The 27,561-nt window shown below is 34.6% G+C and overlaps 2 protein-coding genes across 2 annotated transcripts; one reads left to right on the top strand and one right to left on the bottom strand.

The window, feature by feature from the left end:
• The first annotated feature begins 16,619 nt into the window (after positions 1 to 16,619).
• On the top strand, positions 16,620 to 20,000 carry LOC111880291 (uncharacterized). Its single transcript, XM_023876708.3, has 6 exons — positions 16,620 to 16,741; positions 16,986 to 17,083; positions 17,227 to 17,412; positions 18,142 to 18,400; positions 19,361 to 19,442; positions 19,537 to 20,000. Exons 1-6 carry the CDS (start codon positions 16,716 to 16,718, stop codon positions 19,735 to 19,737), a joined length of 852 nt encoding a protein of 283 aa, XP_023732476.1. The 5' UTR covers positions 16,620 to 16,715; the 3' UTR covers positions 19,738 to 20,000.
• A 2,572-nt stretch (positions 20,001 to 22,572) lies between these two features.
• LOC111880281 (nodulin-related protein 2) lies at positions 22,573 to 23,231 on the bottom strand. Its single transcript, XM_023876698.2, has one exon. The coding sequence runs from the start codon at positions 23,162 to 23,164 to the stop codon at positions 22,703 to 22,705; it is 462 nt and encodes a 153-aa protein (XP_023732466.1). The 5' UTR covers positions 23,165 to 23,231; the 3' UTR covers positions 22,573 to 22,702.
• Positions 23,232 to 27,561: the final 4,330 nt, after the last annotated feature.

Below are 27,561 nucleotides of genomic sequence, written 5' to 3'. Positions count from 1 at the left end.
TCCAACATATGACCGACTGTGGATGGTTTGAATAACTTAGTCATTCCGGAAGAATAACCTAGTTTATTCTGGAAGTCAAAACATGCAAAATGAAACACAAGAATAATTGAATCCAATATGGTATCAAAACCTATGAACATAAATAAAACACCTTTTATTTATCACCATGTGATTACACATTATTCATTGTATACTGTTTCAGCTATCAACTTTATTCTTGAATTTAAAACAATAGTTGTCCTATTCTCCAAGCATGTACACTATGTTTTTCTAAACACTAGTCATGCTACACACCAAGTATGCATACTATGTTTGTCTATGATCTTTACTTTGTGAACTAGATCAATTGAACATAACTTCAATGATTCTCTTTTCACACTCCCAAATCCTTACTGCAAATGCAAGAATTCCAAATTCATGCCATTTACTGAAATCTGTTAGATTCTAAACTTATATGCATTGATCTTCTTGTAATGATTATGCACAAAATCAGAAAGACTTGACAACAACCATTACAGAGCATTCCAAAGGAGATCAGCTCCTTAGAAACATCCTTCTTGCATTAAGTTTCCTAATCTCAAACAGATTGAAAATTCTAACTTTGAAACATTTCCAGATTCCATTTTGACTATCACTTCTGAACAAGAGTTGCCTCCTTACAGATTATGTCAATATGATCCTTCTAGAATTATCACTATACTTCCAACTGTCCTTGAGCAACCAATCTTTGGTAAACCTTAGATTGTCCCCGACAATTGTTTAATCCTTTTAGTCATATCCAGTTCTAAACCTTTTCCCTTCTTAATGCCCCAGGCATTTGGAAAATTTTAGAAAGGATGAATATAGCACATATTATCGATCCTATATCCGAAGCATATGGGAAACGATTCATGATGTCTCACATAAAGACTAAACCAGTCTTTTGCTATACTATTACCATTTCAATTTTCCAAGTTCTCATAATTCAGATTATGAAAAGGAATGCCGTAATCATAATCGAATTTTAGAACGCAAAAAATGTCCCATATACAGAATTTCCTTATGTTGAGCCATTCCAACATGAAATTCATATATATATATATATATATATATATATATATATATATATATATATATATATATATATATATATCCTTGACTAAATGATTAAAACCTCACGATCTAAGCTTATAGATTTGAGATGAAGTATAATTTCCTCTCCCTTAATTATAGCAAAACAACTCTTCCCAATTGAAACCTTTTGTTTTCTATAATTAACATTGCTAACTTGCAATACTTATCATAATTATCATGTTCCCACTAACATGATGATTATTAGCATAACACTTATGCTCCCACTAGCTTTGACATGTACTCAGAAATCAGTTGGACTTCTAGAAATCAATACTTCCTTGACTTTCTTACCAAAGTTCAGATTTTTGATGCTAGATTGTTTTGATAAAACTTTATCAAAATCATACACCTTCCTTTAGATAGCACACTTGTGTATCTAAAAAATTATGAAGAGGGATGCCGTAATCATAATAGTTAGACCTTTTTGCCACTTCTCACAAGTCCAGGTTAGTGTGCTGGTAAAGCACACACGCTCCACTAACGACTTTGAGAATGCAAATATCACAATTGCTATCTAGCTAAAATCTACTTAGTGAAAGTGTTTCCTCACCATCATTTTCATGAATCGGAGAGAAACCTTATGACACTTAGATTTAATGGTGTATGTGTTCTTATCCATGTGACTTGTCAAAACCATAGACACAAGACAAGGATAATGACAAATCCACACTCATATGGATTGAACTCAATCTTAAATTCTTGCCACCTGGCAGATCAAGGGTCTGCCATTGCTTCCAAGTTGTTGTGCAACCAATTGAGAACTCTAAGAACTCATATGCAAAGCCAACTTTAACTGGAATGGGCATAGAATATGTCAACACGATAGGTTATAAACCTCAAGTTATGCGCTAGTGAAGAACTTTAGGTTTTATTCTTGATTAGTTCTTGAGACTTTCAAGACTTTTTAAGACTCCCACTGTCCTCTTGACATATAAGACTTTCTTGTCAGTTATTCAAGAGATAGTGTGGATTCTAATCAAGACAAACACTTCACATAATTGGCCTAAGTTGGTCTTTGTTTTATCCAAAACATCACAACTTACCAATTTCAAATGTACAAGAGTAGAAAACTTTTACTCTTACATTTGAAAAGTGTTTTAAACCTTCTTTAAGACATGTCACTCAAGTTACAATCTTGGAGTATGACTCGAAGTATGACTCATCTTCTTGATTTAACCATTTCAACAATTCAAGATCCCTCTTCTTAGTCATAAGAATGCTCTAAGATTTCCATAGAGAACTAATTGTGCTATGGTTTCTTAATCATTAAGATGATCACAAAACTGATACTAAAGTACTCTCCTATCTTTTTAGATTTGAGAAACTTTTATCCTTCTACCTAATTTGATTCTTCTTATTCGCTTTGTCATACATTGGAACCTTTTTCCAATGTCTCAGAGTTACACTTAAGCTTGTAAGTATAATCATATTTACTGAGCTTTTGTAAACTATGACGAATAGTTTTATCAATCTTTTGTGGTGGACTTGAGCAGTGCACAAGAATGTGTACTCGATCCCTTAGTCCTTCACTTGACTCACACATCCATGTGAACAAGTAATTAGTCTTAATTTTTCCAATACTTGAAAGTTCTCATTCATCATGCTATACAACTTGCATGATTCCAAGTTCCGGTCCAATTGAAACTTGGGTGATGAGAATCTTTCCTTATTTGGTAAATTTAGACATTACCACAAATGAAAGAATCAATTTCATATTTCCACTCTTGCTATTAATGGAATCATATAAGCAACAATTTTTCCTCAAATGCCATTGTAAGGATATTTTAAAATAAATAAAATCAAAAATTTTCTTTTATTTTAAAAATTTGCGGAAAAACTTATCCTTACAATCCATATGAAAACTTGTTGTTATCTATTCCTAAGCAATATCTCATAACTCCTAAAAAGTAGCTCTAGAATCCGATCTTCAAACTATGCGATAGAAATCCATCTACGCGATCAGATTCAACATATTCTTTCTTTAAGTTCCTTTACTTTTCATTGATTCTTAAAACATCAACATGTGACCCAGTCACATCATGTAATAAGAATCTCAGAATAGAAACTTAGCAGGGTTAGATAGTGGACTTTACCTGAAGTAGAGTCAAACTTATTTACTTTAACATCCTTAGGTAAATTTGGCAGCTTCGCAACCAATGCCCCTTCCATTGGCAATATAAACATATGGACCCTTTGATAATGGTACACGGGACTATCACAGACTTAGTTTTTCTCTTTACCATTTGGTCAACCGAGTTGACTATGACCAATCCCTTTCCTTAGGAAGAGAATGCTTTTTCTGGATTTCCATTGTCACCATTGTCAATGTCCATAAAGTTTTAGGAAGTTGATCTTAGCAAAGATCATTAAGGGTCTTGTCATAGTCTATTTCATAGGAATCCCAAAAGAACTCATTATGTGACTTACAAGGTGATTGAGCCACCAACCTTCTCAAGACTTTGACACCCAACTCTTCCGGCTTGTCAATATGTGACTACATCTCCAAGATGTGATCACACCTAGACCTTGCCTTGCCAATAGGGCTTGAGTGACCTTAAACTTTTCAAGAACTTGTGGGTTAGGGAGAATAATTGGTGGAGGTGAAAGAAGTATGATTTCCAAGGGACATCATCTTCATTTAGGAAAGCTTGTTTCAAGAGATTTGGGAAGATCATAAATGTCTAAACCAGACATCTTTTGGGAGATATTCAAGATAGTTGATTTTAAAGTCCTTAATATGACACCCAATATGAAATATTAAGGCTAGGACCCAACAAACTATTTTATAACTTAGAAGAGGTATGCCGTAATCCAAGCTATAAAATATTTGAAGGTAGGTGAATGACGATTCACCAATTTCCACCAAGATAAACGAAATGTATTATTAGGTTTTAATTGGTTTTTGAAACTCCTAGATCTTTGAGATTCATTGAACTGTTCAATGGCATGTTTCAATCTCGAGTGTGCCCTTCAGGTTTTGTGACTGGGATGTCGAGGATCACAAAACAAGGTGTGAAGTAACCATGCAAATTACTTGGTACCCTTAAGTGTTTACCCCTCAATCGATGTGCCAGTTAACCACACACGCTCCATCGATACTATGATAAACATTAAGTTACCCTTTACCTACCTTGTTAAATACGAGTTAGTGTGTCGGTTAACCACACACGCTCCACTAACCGACTTAAACAAAGTGCAAAGTGTAATTTCATGGATTAGCACCTTATTCACATTTTCCTAAGTAACTAAGATTGAGTATTATTAAGAGTTTAGTTACTTAGTATTTATCATTAATACTTTTAATGAAGGGAGAATTCTAGTCCTGTCAAACCCGTTCGGCTAACGACCTTCCACCAGTCAAGCAAGCGGTGGGTGAGAGTGGACACCCATTAAGTTGCCATTTTATAGGCAACAACCTTATACCCACCTTATAGACCAGCTTCGTGAATGAGGCGTACTAGCGGTAAGACTGACTTTACTCTTATACATATATATATTATTAACTTATAATATTATAAAGTATAAGGGTTGAATTTTAACTCTTTAAAATTCTAAGGGCTAACTTGGAATTAAAGTATTCATGGGGAAAACTTTACAAATTCCAAAACTTGACGGCAAGTTTTGAAACTATTCAAAACTAATTAATTCCATAACTTATGTGTTTAAAGTAGTTTTAATCCAAAAACTCTTCAAGTTCCATAACTTGAGGACAAGTTATGGAAGACTTTAAACTAATAAAAGAATTAACTTTTCTTTATTTTATAACTTATGGAGTTAATTAAGGTTACACTTTTTTTTAATTTATTATTTAATGAAGAGACTCTTGGTCCTCCATAACTTGAGGACAAATTATGAAGTCATAAACCCATTTAATTAGAACTAGACTCTTCATTTTTGTAACCTTTGCCAACTATTATGAGTTTTATGAAACTTAAATGTGACTTTTCATATAACTTGATGACAAGTTACAAAAACACATTTTAGAATCAACTCTTAGATTAATTTGGATTGAAAACAACTATTTCACTCAACCTTTCTATTAATCTAAGCAACTCATAAGAACAAGATAATTCAAATCAAACTTTTTCATGTAATTAGTCTAAACCTTAAACTAATACAAAACATGAATCTATTGACAATTATCTTTGAAATTGGATTAGCATGAACATTACCACATCAAAAATAAGTTTATAAGTTCAAAAACAACTTAGGATAATGTTCCTAGTCCATTTCTAGCCAAAAACCTCGAAAATATGCTGTCTGGGGCTCCTACTCGTCGAGTGCATGAACCTACTCGACGAGCAGGATGATTTTACTCATGGACTCGACGAGTTCATCAGTGGACTCGGCGAGTCCAGTGCCCAGAAAGCCAGAAAATCGAGTTTTTCAGCATTTTTCAGCAATTTGCATCAAGTATAATTGAAAACAAGCCTAGGCTCTGATACCACTGTTGGGTTATGAGCATTCTAACACTCCTATGGTGTACATGCAACCCTATAAACCTTGGATCTATGTTTTCTCTACAATACATGCAAATAAGAACTTTCCAAGGCTTTAATCCTAACTAGCATATTATGAAGTTCTTATACTACAAAGTTCTAGTTAGATGACATACCTTTTGATGTAGCTTGATGTCTTCAAGCTTTAAGAGCTTAGCCCCAATAGTGTGGAAGCCTCAAATGGAATCACAAATCACCAAAACACCTTGGAAGACTTTAGAGAATATGGATACTTGGTTCTCTCTAGTGAAATTGGCTAGCCCTTCTTAGTGTACCACACTAGTGCCCATTTCACCAACCAAGGACATCTTTATATAGTGTGGAGGATTAGGGTTAAACCATAATACCCATGACCTTTCATTTCCTAGGATCCATGGGTTAAACACTCCATGGACTATCCATGAAAGCTTAGCCCAACCTAAATGAACTTGGCCCATTCCATATATATAAGAGTCCATATTTAATTAGTTCCTTTTGATCACTTAATTAATTATAAATTAATTCTTGATCAATACTAATTAAATAATATGATTCCATATTAATATATTAGAACTTATAATATATTAATATTAATCATAAACATACTATTCTCAAAAGATTATCCATATAAATTGTGTCGGTGAAGTGCAACCCAAATGGACCATGCCGGGTCGGGTCAAGTACATACCAAATATAGTTATGGACTTAGACATTAATCCAACATTTATATGCCAAGGGCATCGAGGGAAGAATTCCAGGGTGGTGAATGGGTTGTTTTGATGGTAGTTTAAGTTATTGTGATGTGTCTTGGGTGGCTCTATCTATAATAGAGCCACGACATGTTGGAATCAGGAAATTGTAGGTCAAAGGAGACCGGGTATGATGTAAGACTACATCTATTCTAATAGTATTCGCCGTTTTGCGTCAGAGTCATTGGCGTCAGGTTGTCAGCATATCTCGATCAGATGGATCAATCGGATGGAAGGAGATAGGGCAGTTATGGTTAGACGAGGTCGCAGGGGATTGCTTAGTGTGTTTTGGCTCAACAATTGGGTAGGTGTACGGTGTTCGGGATAGTTAGTAGACAGGTTGGGGCCAGGGAGGTCCTCAGTTGTTCTTTTGGAAAACAGCCATGTGCTAGCAAGAGGAGTAGGAGCGACTTCAGTGATTTGGGGTCTGTGTGTGGAATTGCTTGTAATTCAGTAGTCGTAGTTGATCGGTGATTTCGTTCGTAAGGAAGCCTCAAGGCATTGCGAGTGGAAGTATTCTATCTAGGTTGGTTTCTCGTGAAATCAGTTTAATGATGATTCGATGTGAGCAGTCTTTCAGGGAGACATATGATGTGTGCAAACTCACTTAGTTTTAAACCTACTTTTAATTATAAAATAACACACAAAGGCAGTGGACCTATCAATTGTGGTATAGTTAAATAAGTAGGGTATCGAACACAGGGAACGGTAAATTAAAACTAAAAACTAATTCTATCTAAATTAATTAATAAGTAGGGGGTTTTCTCTAGTTTTACAAGACTAGAAACTTACTAACTATTACTTAATCTAAAACTTAGAAAAACAAAGAATTAACTAGATTCAATAATGGGAAGGAACTTCTGTTTAGTTCAACTCAATTGATCCTATGGTTGATTTCAAGGTAATGGTGCAATGGATTAACTCTTTTGTTGGTTACCAATTCAAGTGATTAGATTTGCGTTCACTACACTAATCCTTAGCAAATAAACTAACTTAAACAGTGGCTAGTTGTCTAATTTAATTAAATTCACTAGATTAATTATTTGGGTTAATTTAGACTTGCAATAGTTAACTAATTTGGTCCGTTAATTAACTTCTTGTTGATGGTCATCATACAAGCTCACACATGAATTTACTCAATTTTCTTATTAATTCTAGTTTCATGTTCATTAATCCTAGACATATGACAAAGTGGTCACATAGCATATGAGGTTGATAATTAATAGATGTTCATGCTATTCAATTACCTTCCTATTAACAGAAAATTAATTATCATTCACACACAAGGTTCTTTAGCAAGCTAAAATAACAAAAATCACCAACTTTAAGTTAATCCTACCAATAATCAAACCATAGTATCAATTTTGTATCCCTAAACAGAAGTTTAAGAGTTTTAGCTCATGATTGAAGTAAATAAAAGCAAACAAACAGATTCTAATTGTTTAACCATAATGAAAAAAAAAAGATTAAGTAGAATGATGAAATTTGCCTCAAATTTTCTTTGGAATTGGATTCTAGCTTGTATCTTCGTCCTCTAGGGTTTTTCTGACTCTTTAATCGCAGCTAACCTCTCCAGAATCATTCCAGAATTCTTCCCCATCGTTCTGAGAAGTTATCTTTATATATGCGAACGACTCGTCGAATCAGGTGCCGACTCGTCGAGTCCATCTCTCAGTCCCCGTATGCGATAAGTCTCTGGGTCTCCGAGTCTTTATCTTCTCGAATATTCACTTGGACTCGCCGAGTAGTCGACCCTACTCGCCAATTAGGTGTTGTTTTTAGTGTTTTTTCTTCTTTGTTCCATTCTCGAGCTATCAACCGCTTCTCCTGCTTCCTTTTGCTTCCGAGCTTCACTTTTGGACTGAAAACATAATTCAAACACTTTTAAGTACCTTTTGTCCATGAAATGCCATAATTTAGCTAATAAATGAATAAAAATCTACACTTAATATGAACTAAATATGCACATATCAACATATCATCTCGAACTTCAAATTCTGGATGGAGCAGATGTGATAAGGTTGCAAGGGATTCGTTCATCTTTGGGTTCTAGAACCCTACGAGGGTTGGTTTTGGTTGCCTTGAAAAGGCTATGGTATGCGCGGGGCTGTGGCCATGAGGCTTAAGTTATTTGGCCCAAGGAATAACAAGGAATGAATGACTACAAGGCTAATTCATCAGGTGTACGACCAGTTGCGGGCCGCGCAGAGCCGTCAGAAAAGCTATGCTGACCGACGGCGACCAAATCTTGAGTTTCTAGTGGGGGGATGCGTGTTGCTGACGGTGTCGCCCTGGAAAGGGATTATCAGGTTCTAGAAGCGGGGATGCGAGAGAACTACCTGGATTCGGTTGGGTCAGCAAACTTCGAGGACGAAGTCTAGTTCAAGTGGGGGAGACTTGTAATACCTGTTCCAGGAATTTCTTAATGGATGCAAGTTTTTAAGGTTTTAGTGTCGGGACTCGACGAGTTGGGAGCCCCAACTCGGAGAGTAGAGTCATTTAAAGGACCGCGAGTTTTCGACCTTACTTGACGAGTCGGAAGGCCCTGACTCGGCGAGTAGGCGCTATAGAGGAAACCCTAAATTTTAGGGTTTGGTACCCTATTTAAAGGACTTATGTCTCATTTGCAGCCTCCCTTATTTCCCCCTTTGTCCAGAGAAACCCTAGTTCGTGCCCTCCCTCTCTTTAAGTGTGTGTGTGTGTGTGTGTGTTCTTGGGGAGTGATTCTTGGTGCTATGTTGGAAGGAACTTGAAGCTTGAAGAGGTTGTATTGAATGAAAGGCAATAGATCTGGGATTTCCTCCAGTGTTATAGCTACTTTGAGGTATAAAGTCGAAACCTTGGCTTTTTATTGCTTAGATTTCCTTCTATGGAAGTTCATGGCCATTTATTGCATGGCTTGGGATCATTCTTGGATTTGAGCTTGTTATGAACATATGGCTTTAGATCTGGATATCTCAGGGCCTTTGGGGACTTAAAGTTGCCAACTTTATCAAGTCTTGGCCCCCTTTATGCTCTAAGTCCCTTGTCAAGATTTTATTAAGTGTTTCTAGCCTTAGATTTGTTGCATATCACGTAAAGTTTGCAACTTTACATGGTATCTACACCATGAGTGGTTGGATCTGTGATTTGGAGCTTTGGTTTCCACTGTAAAGGACCGAAAATGAGAAGGACTAAAGGGACTCGCCGAGTCCTTTAATCTACTCGACGAGTCGGCCAAAGGGTTCTTGGTCAGGAGTTTATGGTTGAGGGTTTACAGTTGAGGATTTACGGCCACAAACATTATGCAAATCGACGAGTCATTCAAGTTACTCGGCGAGTTGACGAGTTAAGCAAGGAACACGACAAGTGGTTGGTTGTACTCGACGAGTTGAGGTCAACATGGACTGTTGACCTTGACAGCGGATCTTGACTTTGTCTAGGGTTGACGTGAGGGTATTTATGGGATTGTGTCAAGTTAATCACCTGATAATTATGGGTAGTTGAGAAGGAGCAGCGTGTGGGGCATATATGAATTCTGCTTATCAGTTCAGCATTCGAGAGGTAAGTCTTCTCACCATACCAATGGGTCTAAGGCACCAAGTCCGGCCCATTTATCTAGTTGTGATGATTGTTGCGAATGTGATATTGATACACTATGTATTATATGAATACCATGCGGGGTTCCCATGGCAAACAGTTATATATGTAGTATGCTAGTTGACTGTGTAGTATTTGGTATTCTAGTTGTCTTTGTGATACTTGCATGGAAGACCCCGGGGGGTTCTTGAGGCAGTTGGACATAAGACCATGTGGGGGTTCCCATGGCTTTCCAGGCTAAGACCATGTGGGGGTTCCCATGACAGTGGGCTAAGACCACGTGGGGGTTCTCGTGGCACCCGGTGTAAGACCTTGGAGGGTTTCCAGGGCATCCTTATATGTTTGTATATGCTTATATGTATAGTTTGCATTATGTATTGCTTTGCAGGAAGACCTTGTGGGGTTCCCAAGGCATATAAGACAACATGGGGGTTCCCGTGGCACTAGGTGTAAGACCTTGGTGGGTTTCCATGGCTTCCTTATATGATTCTATGCAGGGCTTATGTGGTAGAGATAGCTTTTATAGCTAATATGATATGTGTTATGTGGATTGTGTGTAGGGTATGCTTTGGAGAACTCACTAAGCTTTGTGCTTATGGTTTATGGTTTTGGTTTCAGGTATCATCGATTTGGAAGTGAAGAGCTTGGATTGATCGCAGTGCACACACCTATGATTTCCGCAATGAATGATTTTGGGATGAACTATGATAAATGTTTTACTTAATGATGATTTGAAATGTTTGAAATAAATGGTTTCAATGTTTTAGCTATATTAAAAATGAAATTTTTACCCTTGATTTTTGGGTCGTCACATGGATCATCAGTGTACGCCTGGCGTACGATCCATGTACACCGCGTGTACACAATGTGTGGGCTTATGAGATTTTTGGGCTCGAGTCTCTTTGGGCTTTCACTTGTTTAGGTTTGGGCCTCAGGCCCACCTATTGTAGCAGGACATTTTTGGGCTTTAGGCCATGTTAGGTGCTCTTGGGCCATATTGGGCCTTTAAGGCCTTGTAGTTGGGCTTGGATGCCTTTTTGGACTGGTATGGATTCAGGCCTTAGTGGGGGAAGGCCCAATGAGGCAAGGGTGAAGAAACCTTTTTTCCTTAAGTCAACAATTCGGGTTTCGACTTTATGGTTAGACTATTGACCTAATTTCTAAATAGGATTTTATACTTGTGCCTTAGGGAGTGGATTTCGCGAGTCATCCGCTGAGTGTGATTTGATACCTTCAGTTTGAGGTGAGTTTCCTTCATTGTATCGATGGGCCGAAGACACCAATGGCGGCCCACTAGTTTATATTGTAGTATGATGGTTGACTTCATGAAAACTGTCAGTTATGCCTGTGTTTGCTTGATGACTATGTGATTCTTTGTTATGATATTATATGGTAGTGGTAGGGGTGAAATAGACCCGGTATCCGGTTGAAATAGACCGATAGGGATTGCAATCACGTAGATATGCTTGACAGTATCCGGTTGAAATAGACCGAAGGTCGCAAGCACATAGATATGCTTGACAATATCTGATTAAAATAGACCGAAGGGGATTGCAAACACTCATATATGTTTGGTTGTATGTTTGTATGGTATGATGTAGTTTGAGGGATCTCAGTAAGCTTTGTGCTTACAGTTTTCGGTTTATGTTTTAGGTACTTCCAATTCGAAGGAGAAGGGCCCGACCTGCTCGCACCGCAACACCCTTTGATTTTTGCATTTTGAGATTTTGGGATTTGTACTGTGATAATATGTTGTTATGTTACACTTTTGACTGATTTGATACGAGTAACGTATGTTTTGAATAAATTTTAAAAACAAAGTTTTTATCTGTATTTTTGGGATGTTAAAGTATCAACATCCCAATGAAGACTATATATAGTTATGTTGATGGAAAGTGTAAAACGTCCATATTTTCCATTATAGATTTGTTTTTCTCCAAAAGTTCTTGTCAATACATTTCTGAAATTTTCAATCGTAGATTCTATTCTTTTTTATACCATCTTGCACCACTAGATTAATTCGTGACAAACACATCGAGTATGAAAATCGAGCCATCCAAAATAGTTTTATATTTCACAAATATTCTTTTTGCGGCAATGATATTGTTACTTGGATTGTCAAATGAAATAGAGAAAATTTTGTTGCTTAAATTATAAAACTCTACAGCGCTTACTGGAATTGAAAATAAACGTGTTGTCGGGTGAGGATGTGCAAAAAGTTCAAAAGAAATAACTCGTTTGTGCATAACCCAAGTAGAAGGATCTATCCAATGTGTTGTAACGACATGATAACTTTTGGGATAACTTCCGGTAGAGGACCAAACAACAAAAGTTAAAGAAACACCGTTTTCTATATTTAAAAATCTCAATTGCATGTATTTTTGAGCTATTCCCAATACTTTATAGCATCACGGCTAAGATTGGTGCAACTTACTTGTTGTTATTGCAGTTGCATTTTTGTTTGAAGAACCCGTGTCAAACGTGGGTTGTCGATGTGGTTGAAAGACAATCCCTCTTGAATCACAAACTAACAAAGGCTTTCTCAAATCACATCATTGTTGTAAATAAAGATCGTGTCATCGGGCGTAATATTTGGTTGATTCGAATCGTTTGACCTTACAACCGAGCAAGTTTTGTTTTAATGAGTCTTCAAAGTATTATTGCCTTCTTTGCTCATAATCAATCACACTTTTTGCATCGAGCTTTTTCCTTCCCACCAGACATTTCACACAAATCAAAATGCTCTCACCGACCGGTTGGTAAGATTTTCACCACAACAAAGTTCGAGTCTCGACCATCGGCGACGATAGAATTTATCAAACTCATTTTTCTAGAGTTTTAACAAACTAGAAAAAAATATATAAGTTGAAACCTAACAAATTATTTTTCAAAAATTTCTATTTTTTAATGGTTAGAAAAAAAAACCGGTTTAGAACCCGTTAAAAAAAGGTTTATCGAGAATCCGGTTATAGTCTACATTTTTGCCCGAAATGCCAAACTGGTTTAATCCGATGTGTTTCGGTCAAAATCAATTTTGATCAAATCCGGTTTTCGGGTTGGATCGGTTTTGTTAAGTGGATCTAGTTTCACTATGCACCTCTACTATGGACCACGAATTATTACAAAAATTGTTTCCAAAGTTTATAATAAAATCAATTTTAAAAACATTAGTAGTAAAATAAAGAATATTTATTTTACAAGATATTTTGATAAAACATTACAGAAAAACAAATCATCCATATTTTACTATTTGTTTTATTTTGCAATATATTTTTTGATAAAACATTAGATCTCAATTTCAGAAATATAATATCACACCTCCAACTTATGTACAAAAAGTCATACATATAATTTATAAAGTATATTTAAAGAAAATATTATTTGAATAAAATTTTGAAAATTAAATTCATTGGAAAGAAGAGTTCTTTTAAGATGTCATTCCGACCACATCCATATTTAGTACGTTGTTATCAATATAAGTACATCCGTCCACATCTATACATTAAACAAAAATCATCACATATAGACTAAAATCACATATAAAATGAGCACCTAAGAAATGAGCACCTAAAGGCAATAAAAATAATACTAATATTTTAATATGAGTCAAAATAGGTCGGGCACTTGGGCTAGTTAACAGCATAACACGTCAACTTTTTCTATTAATTCATTTAATTGTATAACTCATTGTATCTATTATGATTGCAAAATAATATAATTAAATAATAACTTAATTATTTGTGTAAACACGATTTTGATTGTTACAAGGAGATATCCGGCAGGAATTTTTTTTATTAATTATTAGCTCACGGACTTATAAACTAATAAGTTAGAGGAAATTAATTTATAAAAAATGATTTATTGGCATTTTATCACCGTTAGAACCTGACAAACGTGTCGTGTCGTGTCAGGTTCGTGTCATGTCAACACATTAAACGGGTTGAAATGACTTGACCCTAACCCGAACCGTTTAATTATCGTGTCGTGCCGTGTCAACCTGTTTATTTTCGTGTTGATTTTGTGTCAGATTTCGGGTTAAGGTTTAGACCTTGTAAATATGTTGTGTCATGTTGGATTAAAATATTTTAAATGTTGGAAAGTAGGAGTTATGGAGGCAAGAAGAAAAAAATAAAACACTGGAGTTATTAGATAAAATGACAAATTTATACTAAGTTTAAAAGGAAAAATGAAAAGAGTTAAAGTTGGGAAGCAAAATGGATAGGTGGTGAGGATGACCAAAATTAAATAACTTTGAAAATTTGAATATTACTTCTAATTATTGAGTTTGACCCACTACAAGTCTATAACATATAATATAGTTATAAAAGTATGAAATTTATAATAAATAATATATAATTAACCGGATTATATTCGTGTCATTTTCGAGTTGAAAGTCTTGACCCTAACCCTACCTGTTTACTTATCATTTCGTGTCGTGTCAACCCGTTTACAAAAACGTGTCGAAATCTCTGACCCTAACCCACTAATTTCGTACCGTGTCATATTTTGTCAGGTCTAATCACCGTTATAAACTATTTTTTATCCAAACACTTTTTAAGTTTATAGCGGCGTAGAACCGCTAATAAATTAATAAGTTGTTTCGCCAAACAACTCCTAAATATATAATATACTTTTGACTTAAGACGAATTTACTAGTTTATCTACCTTAAGATAAAATATAGTTTAGCTTAACTTAACCTAACCTAACCTTTTATGAATAAATCAAAATTATGGTACCTAACTATAAAGGGAAAAATACTTTTTGAAAACAAAAGAAAATGAATGGAGAGTTGTATAAAGCTATACGGTTTTCGGTTTGATGATGTATTTGTCTACCAAAATTTTGATGTCAAATAAGCACAATATAAACTTTTGCAATCCTTATTATTTTTTGCCTATTAGTATGGTGTGTTATCTTTGTCTACCAACTTTCTTTAAAGGAAATATCTAGAAAAATAGTAATATTTTATCCTAATTTGTAAAAAAGTCACGAACTAAAACTTGTTTTCAAAAACACATAAATTACCAATAAAAATAACAATTTGACTATTTTTTTCTGCTTTACCCATTTCATTACTAATCTGGTTCCATTAAAGTCTCATTATTTTACATAATTTACGAGTAAGTCTCAAACTAAGACTATGTTTGGCGGACTAGTTGAAAAACTAACTGTTAGCTGAAAAGCTAGCTGATGGCCGAAAAGCTAGCTGTTAAATAAAAAGCTAGCTGATAGCTGATAAAAGATAACGTTTGGTAAAACTAGCTGAAATATATAAAATTACATAAAAGGACATGTAAAAATATGTGTTTCTATAATTAATTAAGGGGTGTATTTGGAAAATTTTTAAGAAGCTCTTAAAAAGCTAGTCTAAGTAGTTTTTCAAAAAGCAAGCTTATAAGCTACTTTTTGGCTTACCAAACACGATAACATAAAAAAGCTCGAAAAATAAGCTAGCTTATCAGCTAGCCGTGGAGCGCCAAACACAACCTAAAACTAAGTGATGATTTGACCATTTTCTCCATATAACATATATTTTTTCGGTTTTATTGCTGATTTGGACGCTTGCTTATTAAATAAGCTAATAAGATGGATACGATGAGTTATGTAATTCTACGTTTAGTTTAAAACTTGATATCCATTTCATCGGCTTATTTATGAGTATATATCCGGGTCAATAATGAAACTGGTAAAATATGTGTTTCTAGAAAAAATGATGGAAAATGAGCTGATGAGATAGATATGTTGGGTTACATAATATTATATAGACAATTTGAATTTCTTATAAATTTAAAAATGACGAAGTTGTTGCTAGTTAATGTAATTATTGCAGTATTCGTTGGATACATTTTATATTCCAAAAAATGTATAATATAATAGGATATCAAGTTTTATGGTAAACATAACATTATATAATCTAACATATGAATCTCATCAGCTCATTCAATGACTAGACGTCCATGTTAGCATTGAAACCGGTAAAATGTATATTACAAAGAGAAAATGGTATCATCACTTAATTTTAGTTTGTGATTTATTCCAAAAAATAATGAGACTTTAATGGAACCAAATTAGTAATGAAACCGACAAACCGAGAAAAATGGGGTCAGATCGTGATTATTAATAGTAATTTATGATTTTTCGTAAACAAAATTTAGTTTGAGACTATTTTTTTCGTAAATTAGGCTAAAATATTAGAACTTTTCTTAAGATTTCTTCTTTTTCTAATTAGAAAAATATAATACTACTTAATCCATGTAATGTATTTTATGTTATGCTAGCTATACAAACTTATCATGCACTCTTCATTAGTTATTGAATGACAAAAATGATCGGTAGATGAAAATTACAGCCGGCAAAAAAAGCTAGTCACGGATGCTGTTTACCGCCGGTAACATTGTCCGTATAGACTTGCCCCAGGAATAAAATTAAGAAATTAATAAACAGATCTTTGGAAAAAGAAAAAGTTTGATGCAAATGACAAACAGTCTCCCACGATTCTTGGTTAACTTCTTGCCTATGCACCCAAGGAAAATGGTAAACAAACTAAGCAATAAATTTGTTAGGAAAAGACTGTGGATGACGTGGAATGTTTTGATTGGTGAGATCAAATAGGTGGGACCCATGGAAGATCACTTAGACCAATCAGATCCATCCATGCCATCTTGTCAAAGAAAGAACGCCTAGAGCATCAAGCAAAAGAAAAGAATACTTTCATTATACATCAAGAACCAAATGCAAAGCAACTTATAATACCGTACAATTTGAGCAAATCTCAAACCTCCAAAGCTTTTATTCATGGAGGGTTTGCTCAAGCAGATCAGGTAAATTATTAACTTTTTGAATCATCATATTTAGTTTTTGCTATAAATAAACCAATGTTCTTTCTACAATAAAAAGAACATTATATTTGATAATTTTGGACAAAAATGTGAGGTATGGATGCTTTTTGCATTTAGTTTCTATAGTTCACCAAGTACTTCGTTCTTACAATATATAATCCTCTTTCTAATAATTTTTATAAGAAAAATAAATTGTTTGGAATCTAACTATTACAATTATCGGTAGCACGATAATTTTTCGTGAGAAGGAAAATGAAGCACAAACTTCACGCGTGATTAGAGATCGAAAGATTTCATCTCGAAGAACCCGAAGTTCCAAAGAAGGTAAAGTAGCCCAAAACAAACTTTTGAATAACTCGTTTTTTATCTACAAATGATTTAAACTTATTATTAGAATACTATCAAGTTAGATGTTGATAACATTTATTTATATCTGTTACGAATCGGCACATTTTGTTAATTTCTAGACCGTCGAAAAGGCCAAAATTGGCACCAAAGACAACCTTCTCGCGAAACAAGTCGTGACTACGATAAAATGGAGGGTGAGGAGTTTCGAACTGCTGTCGCAGCTGCTGCATTTGCAGTTAATTCTATCGAAAACAAAGAAGATGAAATGAAACAAGACTCGGGTTCAAATTCTAGGAAATCCTCTGGTAAAATATTTTATTTGTTTTTATCTTGATTGGATTAACATCAAGGGCGGATCTTTATTAGGGCTAGGGGGGCTATACCCCCCCCCCCCCCCCCCCCCCCGATTTTTTTATCACAATTAGTCCTTATACTTTAATTTTATACATATTAGGTCCAAAACATAAAATTTTGGTTGTGGCCCCCCCTGCTCATCGATTTTTATACATATTATATTTTCGGCCCCCAAATAAAATGTTGAAGCTCCGCCCCTGATTAACATTGTAGTTAGTCCTTAAAAAAATCAAAAGGTGGATACAAATTACAGACCATGTTGATTGAAAAAAAAAAGCTCTAGTCAAAACATGATCAAAATTGGTCTAAAAAAGTTTGGTCATGATCCGCATAGTCCCAACACATGCCAAACTCATAAATGAACGATAGACCGGTCAATTTGAACTAATATGTTTTTTCTTATTTATCATATTAATATTGTTAATGAACAAAAAAAAAAACAAGAAATAAAATTAAAATACACGCTATAATCCGTTTTCATGACCAGGATTACCAACCAAAGACCGTTCTGGTCTGAAAAATCATGTTTGCTCATTCGTATTTTGTGTCTCTATATTAAGCTACATATTTAATTTGTGACAACTTTTTTTATAACAAAATAAAAAAGACGTTTTAAAAAATCAATTACATTTGTGAAAACTTGTTAAACTAACTATAATTTATTTGGACCTGAAATCTAGAAATCCAAGAGGTATCACCAAGACCGCAAACTAACGAAGATCTCCAAGGTGAAGCTAATAATCATCCAACAACAACAATGATTAAGATGAAACCCGACAACAATGTGTCAAAAAAGAGTATTGGTTCCACCATGTCAATCGACAAAACTCCTAATTTTTTTGTAGATAAACAATTGGACGAAGAAACTAGTCAGTTAGATCTTGAGAAGAGACTTGGAGATATTTGGGAAAAAACTGAATTGCAAAAGATCAAAGAACGGTATGTGTTACTATCAAAGTCTTGGAGAAATAGCCATCATATTTAATTTTGTAACCAATCATTTTTTTTTACAAAATGCTAGAATAAAAATACAATTTCAAACGATAAGTTATGATTTTTTTTTTTTTTGGTTTTATTGATTTTTCTTTTTTCATGTTTAACTGTGAGTTTTTCTTTTTCCTCAAGTAAACCACTATATAAAATTTTGAATTTTATAAAAAACATTATAGTTTAGATTATTTTATTTATTTTTTTTTTTTCAGTTTAACCACTTGAAGAAAATTTTCTTTTCAATTTAATCATTTGAATTTTTGACTTCTAAAAAAAACATATTTTTCTTTTAACCAGAAAAAAAACAATTTCCAATTTGATTTTTGTAAAAAAACATCTTTTTCTTTTGGCTTAAAATAAAAAGCATCAAATATGAAATGAAACAAATGATCATATTCTTTTCTTCGTCGCATGAAATTGAATGATAATTCTCTTTTGTCCGTTTTTAAATAACCTGTTAAGTTTGAAATAAATTTGGCTTCTTTAAAATAAAAAGCATCAAATATGAAATGAAACAAATGATAATTTTCTTTTCTTCGTCGCATGAAATTAAATGATAATATTCTCTTTTGTCCATTTTTAAGTAACTTGTTAAGTTTGAAATAGTTAACATATTTAACTAAATCGTTAAGTTTTAAGTAACTTTGGACGATAAAATTGAATACAAAATCAAAATTTAGGTCGAGTTTGAATTTTAGTTTCTTATTCTTTTATTTGCTTTCGATAGACAAAAGTTATACGTTTACTTATAAACAATATATAAACCCTTTAAAATATTAATATCAATATATCATATCACATTACATGGGTTCCACGTAATGAATGAAACAAGTCCACTCCTTGTGAAGTCAACTTCCAAATTAACTCAAAATCCTGTAAATTTGAGAATTTGCTCTTAAATTTGATCAGGTTTACGAAAGTGAAAGCGATAATATCCGAGTGGGAGAATAAAAAGAAGTTGAGAGCAAAGAAAAAATTGATAAAGAAAGAGGTCTTGTTTTTAACCTTTTCTTTTCTCGATAAAAACATAAAACAATTACTTTCACAACTTTAGTGTTCAAAAGACCCACCATTGAAGCTTGCAGGGTAAGCTAGAGTGGAAAAGAGCTCGAGAACTGCAAGATTTCATGAGAAAGATGCAGACGATTGAAAATATCTCCAGAGGAGCAATATCACAGACAGAGGAGAACCGAAGAAATGAAGAAGATAGAGTTAAAGAGAATGCAAATATGATTCGATCAACTGGAAAAATCCAAAAACCAATATACTTATGTTGTTGGTTCTAGCGTAACGCTTCTCCACCACAAATTGTTGATATCCAACAAAATATTTGGTATTGTCGCTAAATGTTTGATATCCATCAAGATCATATATATTATATCAGATTGCTTTTGAGTGATAAATTCTTGTAGGTGTTATGAATTCAACTGGAAAACATATTATTTGATCTGTATTGTTTATTGCTTTGGTCGATTAAGACATGTTTTTAATTTCTTATTAAGTCTTGTACGTGAAAGTGATTAAATAAATGTATGAGTAAATAAACCGATGTATCGAATATAGTATGTTAAATTTATAGATATGGTGTGGATAAACGGTGGATAACAATGAATAAGTAAGACAAAACTGCAAATTTAGTCCTTGTGGTTTACAAAAATCTTTGGATAGAGTCTAAAAAGTTTTTAACTTGCATGACAGGTTCAAAATCAAAACCTTTCCGCGATTTTAGTCCAAAAAAACTTGAAAAGACGACTATGCCTTTTTATTTTCTTTTTTGTATTTTATATATTTATTTAATGCCTTTTTTAATTAAAAAAATAACATGTCCCACCCTATCATTCTATCCGACCCTCCCCTCTCCCTTTCACTCCACCCGACCCTTTCCTTTCTCTTTCACTCTCTCCCATCTTCTTCTTCTTCACCCTTCACCTGCTTTGAAGATAGCTTGATTAGTGATGAATCATCCTCCACCACCGGAATCGTCAAAGCTTGGATATGAAGTTGTTGATGTGTCATCGATGGTGCTCAACGATTATCAGGAGATTGGAATACGACATCAGATGCACACTTAAAGAAACTGGAATCACTCCCAAATGAATCACCATCAATAAAATCAAAATAATCCCTCTCCATATATCTCTCAGCCAAAACACAATTCGCAGCTGAATGACTCGCACATCTCTTAACCATTGAAAGTTGAAAGCTTTCCAGTTCTTGAATTTAATAGGGAAGGAATTGGAAACATATGTTGGTGTTATGTTGTTCTTGGAGAAATGAATCGGGATTCCTTTTTCAATATTTGGATCGAGAACCTTTTTAGAGAAATCAGATTCATTTAAGACACATTTATTCATTGATTCAATCTCATCAAAGCAAACATAAATCAACCAACAAACCCAGCAAACATAAATCAACCAACAACAAAACCTCACCGGGGGTTGTTCTCTTCGATCCATCGACATCAGTGGGCATGGGAAGCATTTGGGTGATTCTTCTTCAATAGGAGGGGTTGCAGTCGACGTCTCCGACAGGCCCGTCGTGGCTTCCTTTCTCATCGTCGGTAGTGAAGGAGTCATGGGTGTTTAGGTGGTGTTCCTCGACCAATCGCCACGGAGGAAGGGGTAGCTTCGGTGCTCCACTCAACTGTTTCCCTTCTCGTTGTAGGCTGTAGATTTGAGCAGTAGCAGTAACGATGAAAGGGGGTGTTTGGCTGAGACCGGTGAGCAGATGAAGAAGAGGAGGAGTACTATCATGGTGGCGATTGGTGGTCTCCTAGTTCCACAGGTTTCCTCCTACGCTAGAGATGCATAACTGGTGAAGGGGGAGAGAGAGAGAGAGAGAGAGAGAGAGAGAGAGAGAGAGAGAGAGAACGTATGGGTGTGTGGGGGATAATATATAATATATTTCTTTTCTTTTTATTTTTAAGACAAAATGGTATTACAATAATTGTAAAAAATAAAAAAAAAAAAAAAAAGAAATTAAAAGGGTATAATCATCTTTTCAAGTTTTTTTGAACTAAAAATAAAAACCTTGATTTTGGACCCAATCCAAAAACTTTTGCAAACCAAGGACTAAATTTGCAGTTTTGTCAGTAAGTAATAACCATTTTACTCTTACATTGATAACATTTTCTTAATATTCATTAATTTAAGAAACATTCATCAATTAATTTAAGAAAAATTTATAAGACATTCATTTTACTTATGCCAACAATCTAGCCCTATCGAAAATACCTGATACCCAAATTACCCGTCCGATTTTTTCGGGTATCGGGTAAAATTTTTCGGATAATCGGGTTAACCGATTTTTTTCGGGTCGGGTAAATGGTACATTTTTTGGGTTTCGGGTATACCCGAATTACCCAAATTATTTTAAATTTTTTTTTTTGTAGAGCTTATACTATATAACAGGTATTTGATCACGCTTAAACTAACTATCAATATTGTAAAACATAAATATATTTATTATGACAATACGACACTAACAATATTAAAAGTAATTTTTATATATTATCACGTTCTTTAAAACTTAACTGTTTCTAGATTATAGTTTTTATTGCAACTAACAAACTCATTATCTTGACGAAACTTCAGAACATGACAAAACTTATGGCTACATTTATCTTAAACATTTTAAACTTTTAAATTAAGATTTTTAGGTTTTTGTTTTTTTAACATCTTATTAGATTAGATTAAGTTGTTAAAAAATTACTTGATATCTCATGTATTATTGACTAAAAAATCTTAATGTTCAAAGCTTGAGTAACTTCGTATATGTCTCGTTTGTTTATATAAACAAGACTAATAAAGCACGACGTATTTATTTCATTCAATTTATTTTCAGGTGAAATTCAAAAAAAAATTATATATTTCGGGTAATACCTGAATTACCCAAACCCGATACCCGAATTACTCAAACCCGAATTTAGTTTGGTAGAGTAACAGGTAATTTTTCTAACATGAAAAACCCGAATCACCCAAAAGCCGAAAAAAATATCCGTTCAACACCCCCTACAACAATCGGGTGTTGATTTATTTAGTTTAAAAAGAAAGAATTGGGTTAATAACAAAAACCATTCGTAACCAATTATCCATATTGTCTAAACTACTTTAGTGAAGTAGTTAATTAGAACACATCATGTAATCAATTATTATTACAGAAACGACGTACAACATTCAAAACAAGAGGTACAAGTCACACAGCGAAAAAGATCAAAGTCGTTGCTTGATTTACATAGTAGCAGCAACAGTTCTACTTGAAGAAACTTCCGGCGGCCTTCAGGGCATCAGCGGCTCCAAACCCACTTCCAGATTCTTCCTTTTCACTTTTCTTCTCCTCCACCGGCGGCGCGGCGGCTGGTGCCTCAGCTTCGCCCTCCTTGGTGGGTGGCGGTGTTGTAGCACTAGCACCGGAGTTCTCATACTCGTGAAGATAGTCATCTGCTTTCTTTAGATACTGCCCCACTCCTTGGGTCTCATCAAACTTTCCGTACTTCTTGGCGGCATCAAGGACGTCCGCGGCGGCGCCGGCGGTCTTAACCTTGTCAATTTTGTCTGTTTGGTTGCTTGCAGCTAACTTAGCTGCCTCCGCCACCTGCTTAGCACTTGACAATAGCTCCGTGGACGATGGTTGCTCTGTGTTAGTACTCTTCTCGTTGCCGTCGGTGGTAGAGTCGGAGACAGCGGTTTTGATGGTGTTCATAAATGAATTCATGTTTGCCGGTGAGAAAAGAACGATGGAAAATGAAGAAAGCGGATAATGGATATTTTTGGCATCAACCAAGAGGCAAGGGGATAAATAGACGAATGGTTTACGATTTTGCCCTTGGGAGAAGAGGCCGTTGAGTGGTGGTGGGGATTACACGACGGAGGGTATAGAGGTCAATAACCAACTAATTGATGACTATGTGTCGGCCACTCTGTTACCAATAATGGGGGCCCCGTTTGGATGATTGTCTACGTGGCACGGTGGCAGGGACCTGAGTTTGACTCTTCAAAGTGCGCACTGCGCACCTATTGGTCGTGTATTTGTGTTAGAACCGTGTTGTAAACCTTCCACCCGTCTCTCTTTAACATTTGATTTAATGGTTGCCCTATACACGGTATTCATCGATATCAGTTTTGATGTAATTTTGATGTTAGGTAGAGAGCAACTTTACACCAAATTTGATGTAATTAATAGGTTTTGATGTTGGATTGAAGATGTCATAACATAGTTAGGGTATTCACTGTGCATTCAATTTTATAAAATTTAATGGATCGACATATCATTTTAATTTCTATACAACTTGTCATATAAAGTTTGACGGAACATATTTTTAAAACATATGATATTTTTTGTCAATCACTTTTCTATTCGGTTAACATTGAGCTCGAAACTCGTTATATGCCAACTTGACATCTCATTCTAGTTGAGTTTAGTCTATTGTATGTGAACTAGACATTGATGATTTGTCTAGGATACAGGATAAAGATTTGAACAACGGAATTCACATAAAACAACTTATGAGTACATGTAACCTAGAGATCTATGAGTTTTTCCATTATAACAACTTACTTATGAAACAATCAACTAACCTATGTATAATCGAAATTTACAAGGTTTAGAACATATACCTTTGTTGTAATCGAATACAACATGCTAGATCTTCCAATTCTTCATTTGGAAAGCAAACACCAATAATGTGGATGTCTCTAATAGCTCACACCTAAAACATAGTAACCTAAGGAATGAAATATAAGAGAGAGGAAGGAAGAAGAGAATCTTGATTTCTTGCTCTTGAAGGCTAGGGTTCAAAATGGCTAACCAATGTCCTTATTTATAGTTGGTGGAAACCCTAGTTTGAATAATAAAGTAGTAATATTTTAAACTTATTCAAATCAGTTTTCTTATAAGTTATAGGAGACTTCCAGAATCTTTATGGATCCTCCCTAAATCCATCCAAGCTAGGGAGGTTCTAGAATTGTCTCCGTTGCTCAACAAATGAATAACTGCAATTCAACAATTGCATATTTAATTAATCCTAATTAATTCAAAATTATTTCTAATTAACTCTGATTAATTCTAAATTAATATTTAACAAATTTTGATTAATTTATTAATCATATAATAAATTAACAAATCATTCCTCACTCTCCTAAAATTGTTTTTAGTTGTTTCTAGTTCTTGAGGGCAGCCCAAAAATGATTTTGCTTTTATTCCATAAGGTTATACATGTCTATAAGATATCGTACAGATACGAGACATGGATACAAATCAATCTCATCAATCTCATAGTCCAAGATTCTGTTTCCCGATTCCTAATTTATGATGACCTTATTAGACTATGAGATGAACACATCAATATTGTCCAGGTTGGGACCAACACTATAACTTCAACATCAAATCACCGAGGGGCCTAAAAATATTGGGTTTCCTTTAATAGGAAAATGGAACGAATAAACTTTGACTATATAATTATAACTTTACTCACCATTTCATACATGAAACTACATTTTATAACATCCAGTTACGGGTGCATTAATGTGATACCAATGCACAATATATTCGTAAACTACAACTTATGTATCTCCGCTTGAAGAATAAAAGATATTATCGTCTTAGAATTACTCGTGATTGAATCCATGAAGTAATATCTAAGCACAGGTTTAACCAATACTTAAAATCTCCATTTAAGCACTCATGAGTATAGCATTAATCTCTACGCTATGTCCAATCACTATAAACAATCTACTAAAACTCCATGACAATCTTAAATCAATACTTACTCCCAAAAGTATGAACGACTGTGATATTTTGAATAAATTAATACTTAGGAAGTAAACATGCTAAATGAAATACAAGAATAAATAATTGAAGAAGGCAGTCGACATACTTATAAATAAATCTCTATGATTAAGCTATAAACTAACTACTATCACCTCTTAACCCAATGATCCTAGCATGCTTGAAGTGCTTGACTTCTCTTACTTCCTTTGTAAAAGGATCTGTAAGATTATCCTTTGATGATACCCGGTTCATCATGAGGTCGATATATTCTATTATATGTTGGACGTAATGGTATTTTCTTAGAATGTGCCCTAACCTCCCATAATCATTCGATTCTTTAGTTAAAGCAATCGCATCTTCATTGTCACAAAAAATTTCTATAGGCTCTTGGATTGATGGAAAAACTCCAAGATCACCAATGAAATTCTCCAGCCATGTCGCTTCCTTTGCTGTCTCGCTTGCTGCGATGTACTCTGACTCATAAGTAGAATCAACGACCATTTTTTTCTTGGAGCTTTTCCAAGTCAACACTCCACCATTCAGTAAGAATACCTAACCATATTGAGAACAAAAATTATCTTGATCTATTTGAAAACTGGCATATTTATAGCCACTCACTCATAACTCGTCTTTTCACTGAAAACTAAGAACATTTCTTTTGTTCTCTGCAAATACTTAAGAATGTTTTTTACTATTGTCCAATGGGATCCGCTAGGATTATCTTGATATCGACTAACCATGCTCAATGCATAAGACACATCCAAATGAGTACAATTCATAACATATATGATCGATCCAATAACCAAAACATATGAAACTTGACTCGTAGCATCTATTTTCTTATCACTACTGGGCCATTGAGTCTTATTCAATTTAACAGTATGATGTATAGGAAACCCCTTTCTTGGAATTCTCCATATTGAAACGCTTTAATATTTTATCCAAGTATGCACTCTAGCTAAGGTCCAATTAAATGTTTCTTTTTGTCCCTGTAAATCCTTATTCCCAGAATGTATGTTGCAGCTCCTAGATTCTTCATAGCAAAACATTTCCCATGCTGAGATTTCACATATTTCAAAGTTGGAATATCGTTTTCTATAAGGAGTGTGTCATCAACATAGAAAACTAGAAAGGCCACAACACTCCCACTAGCTTTGACATACACACAAGACTCATCTTCACTTCTAGAAAATACAAACTCTTTGACCTTCTCATGGACAAAAAAAAGATTCCAACTACGAGATGCTTATTCAAGTCTATAGATTGACTTATCAAGCTTGCACGCTTTATTAGGATACTTGGCATGTTCAAAACCCTATGGCCGAGTCATATAGACATCCTCAAAAAGCTTCCCATTAAGGAAAGTAGTTTTAACATCTATTTTCCATACCTTATAATCATATAAGGCAGTTATGGCAAGCATAATCCTAATTGACATGATCTTAGCTATTGGCGAGAAGGTCTCATCATAGTCAATCCCTTTGGGTTTGAGTAAAGCCCTTCGCAACCAAACTAACTTTGAATGTGTATACATTCCCTTCCATGTCGGTATTTTTCTTGAAGATCCGTTTATAACCCACTTTCTTTAGCTCGGACATATGATCGACCAAATACCAGGCTTGGTTATGGTACATGGACTAATTCTTGCTATTCATGGCCTCTTTCTACTTAGCAGCCTCAGGGCTGCCATCACTTCCTTATAATTAGCTGGCTCATCCAAATTTACTAGTGTTTTATCACCAATAAACGTGTCCCCATCCACAGTTATATGGAATCCATAAACTTCGGGTTGTTGGCTAACTTTAGCAAATCGACAAATAGGTAATGAGTTATCAATGGGAACAACAAGTGTTTCACCCTCAGGTTGAATGCTAGTCTTATCCAAAGTTTGCTCATCATCTTACTCTTAAATTTATTCAAGATCAATTGTGCACCCACTGTCTTCTTTGAATACGAGCTCTCTCTCACAAAATACTCCCCTTTGAGTTACAAAAGACCACGTTCTCACTTGATTTGTAGAAAAGGTATCCAGATGAATTTTGTGGGTAACTAATGAAAGTACACCTTTCGACTCTAGTCTCTAGTTTTTTCTCAACTCTCAAGTCCTAATGAGAGCCTCACAACTCCAAACCTTGATATGTCCGAGTAAGGGAGGATTTCCACTCCACATCTCATATGGTGTCTTGTAAACCTTTTTGGTAGGAATAAGATTTAGAATATGGGTTGCAGTCTCTAATGCATATCCCCATAACAATATAGGAAGTGAAGCTTGACTTATCATGGAACGAACCATGTCTAGAAATTTTTGATTTTTCTTCTCAGTCACACCATTATGTTGTGGT

The sequence above is a fragment of the Lactuca sativa genome, chromosome 4, assembly GCF_002870075.4.
Source record: "Lactuca sativa cultivar Salinas chromosome 4, Lsat_Salinas_v11, whole genome shotgun sequence".
NCBI classification, from domain to species: Eukaryota; Viridiplantae; Streptophyta; class Magnoliopsida; order Asterales; family Asteraceae; genus Lactuca; species Lactuca sativa.
Note: the sequence above shows the minus strand (reverse complement) of the source record. Positions and strands in the feature narration are given on the sequence as shown.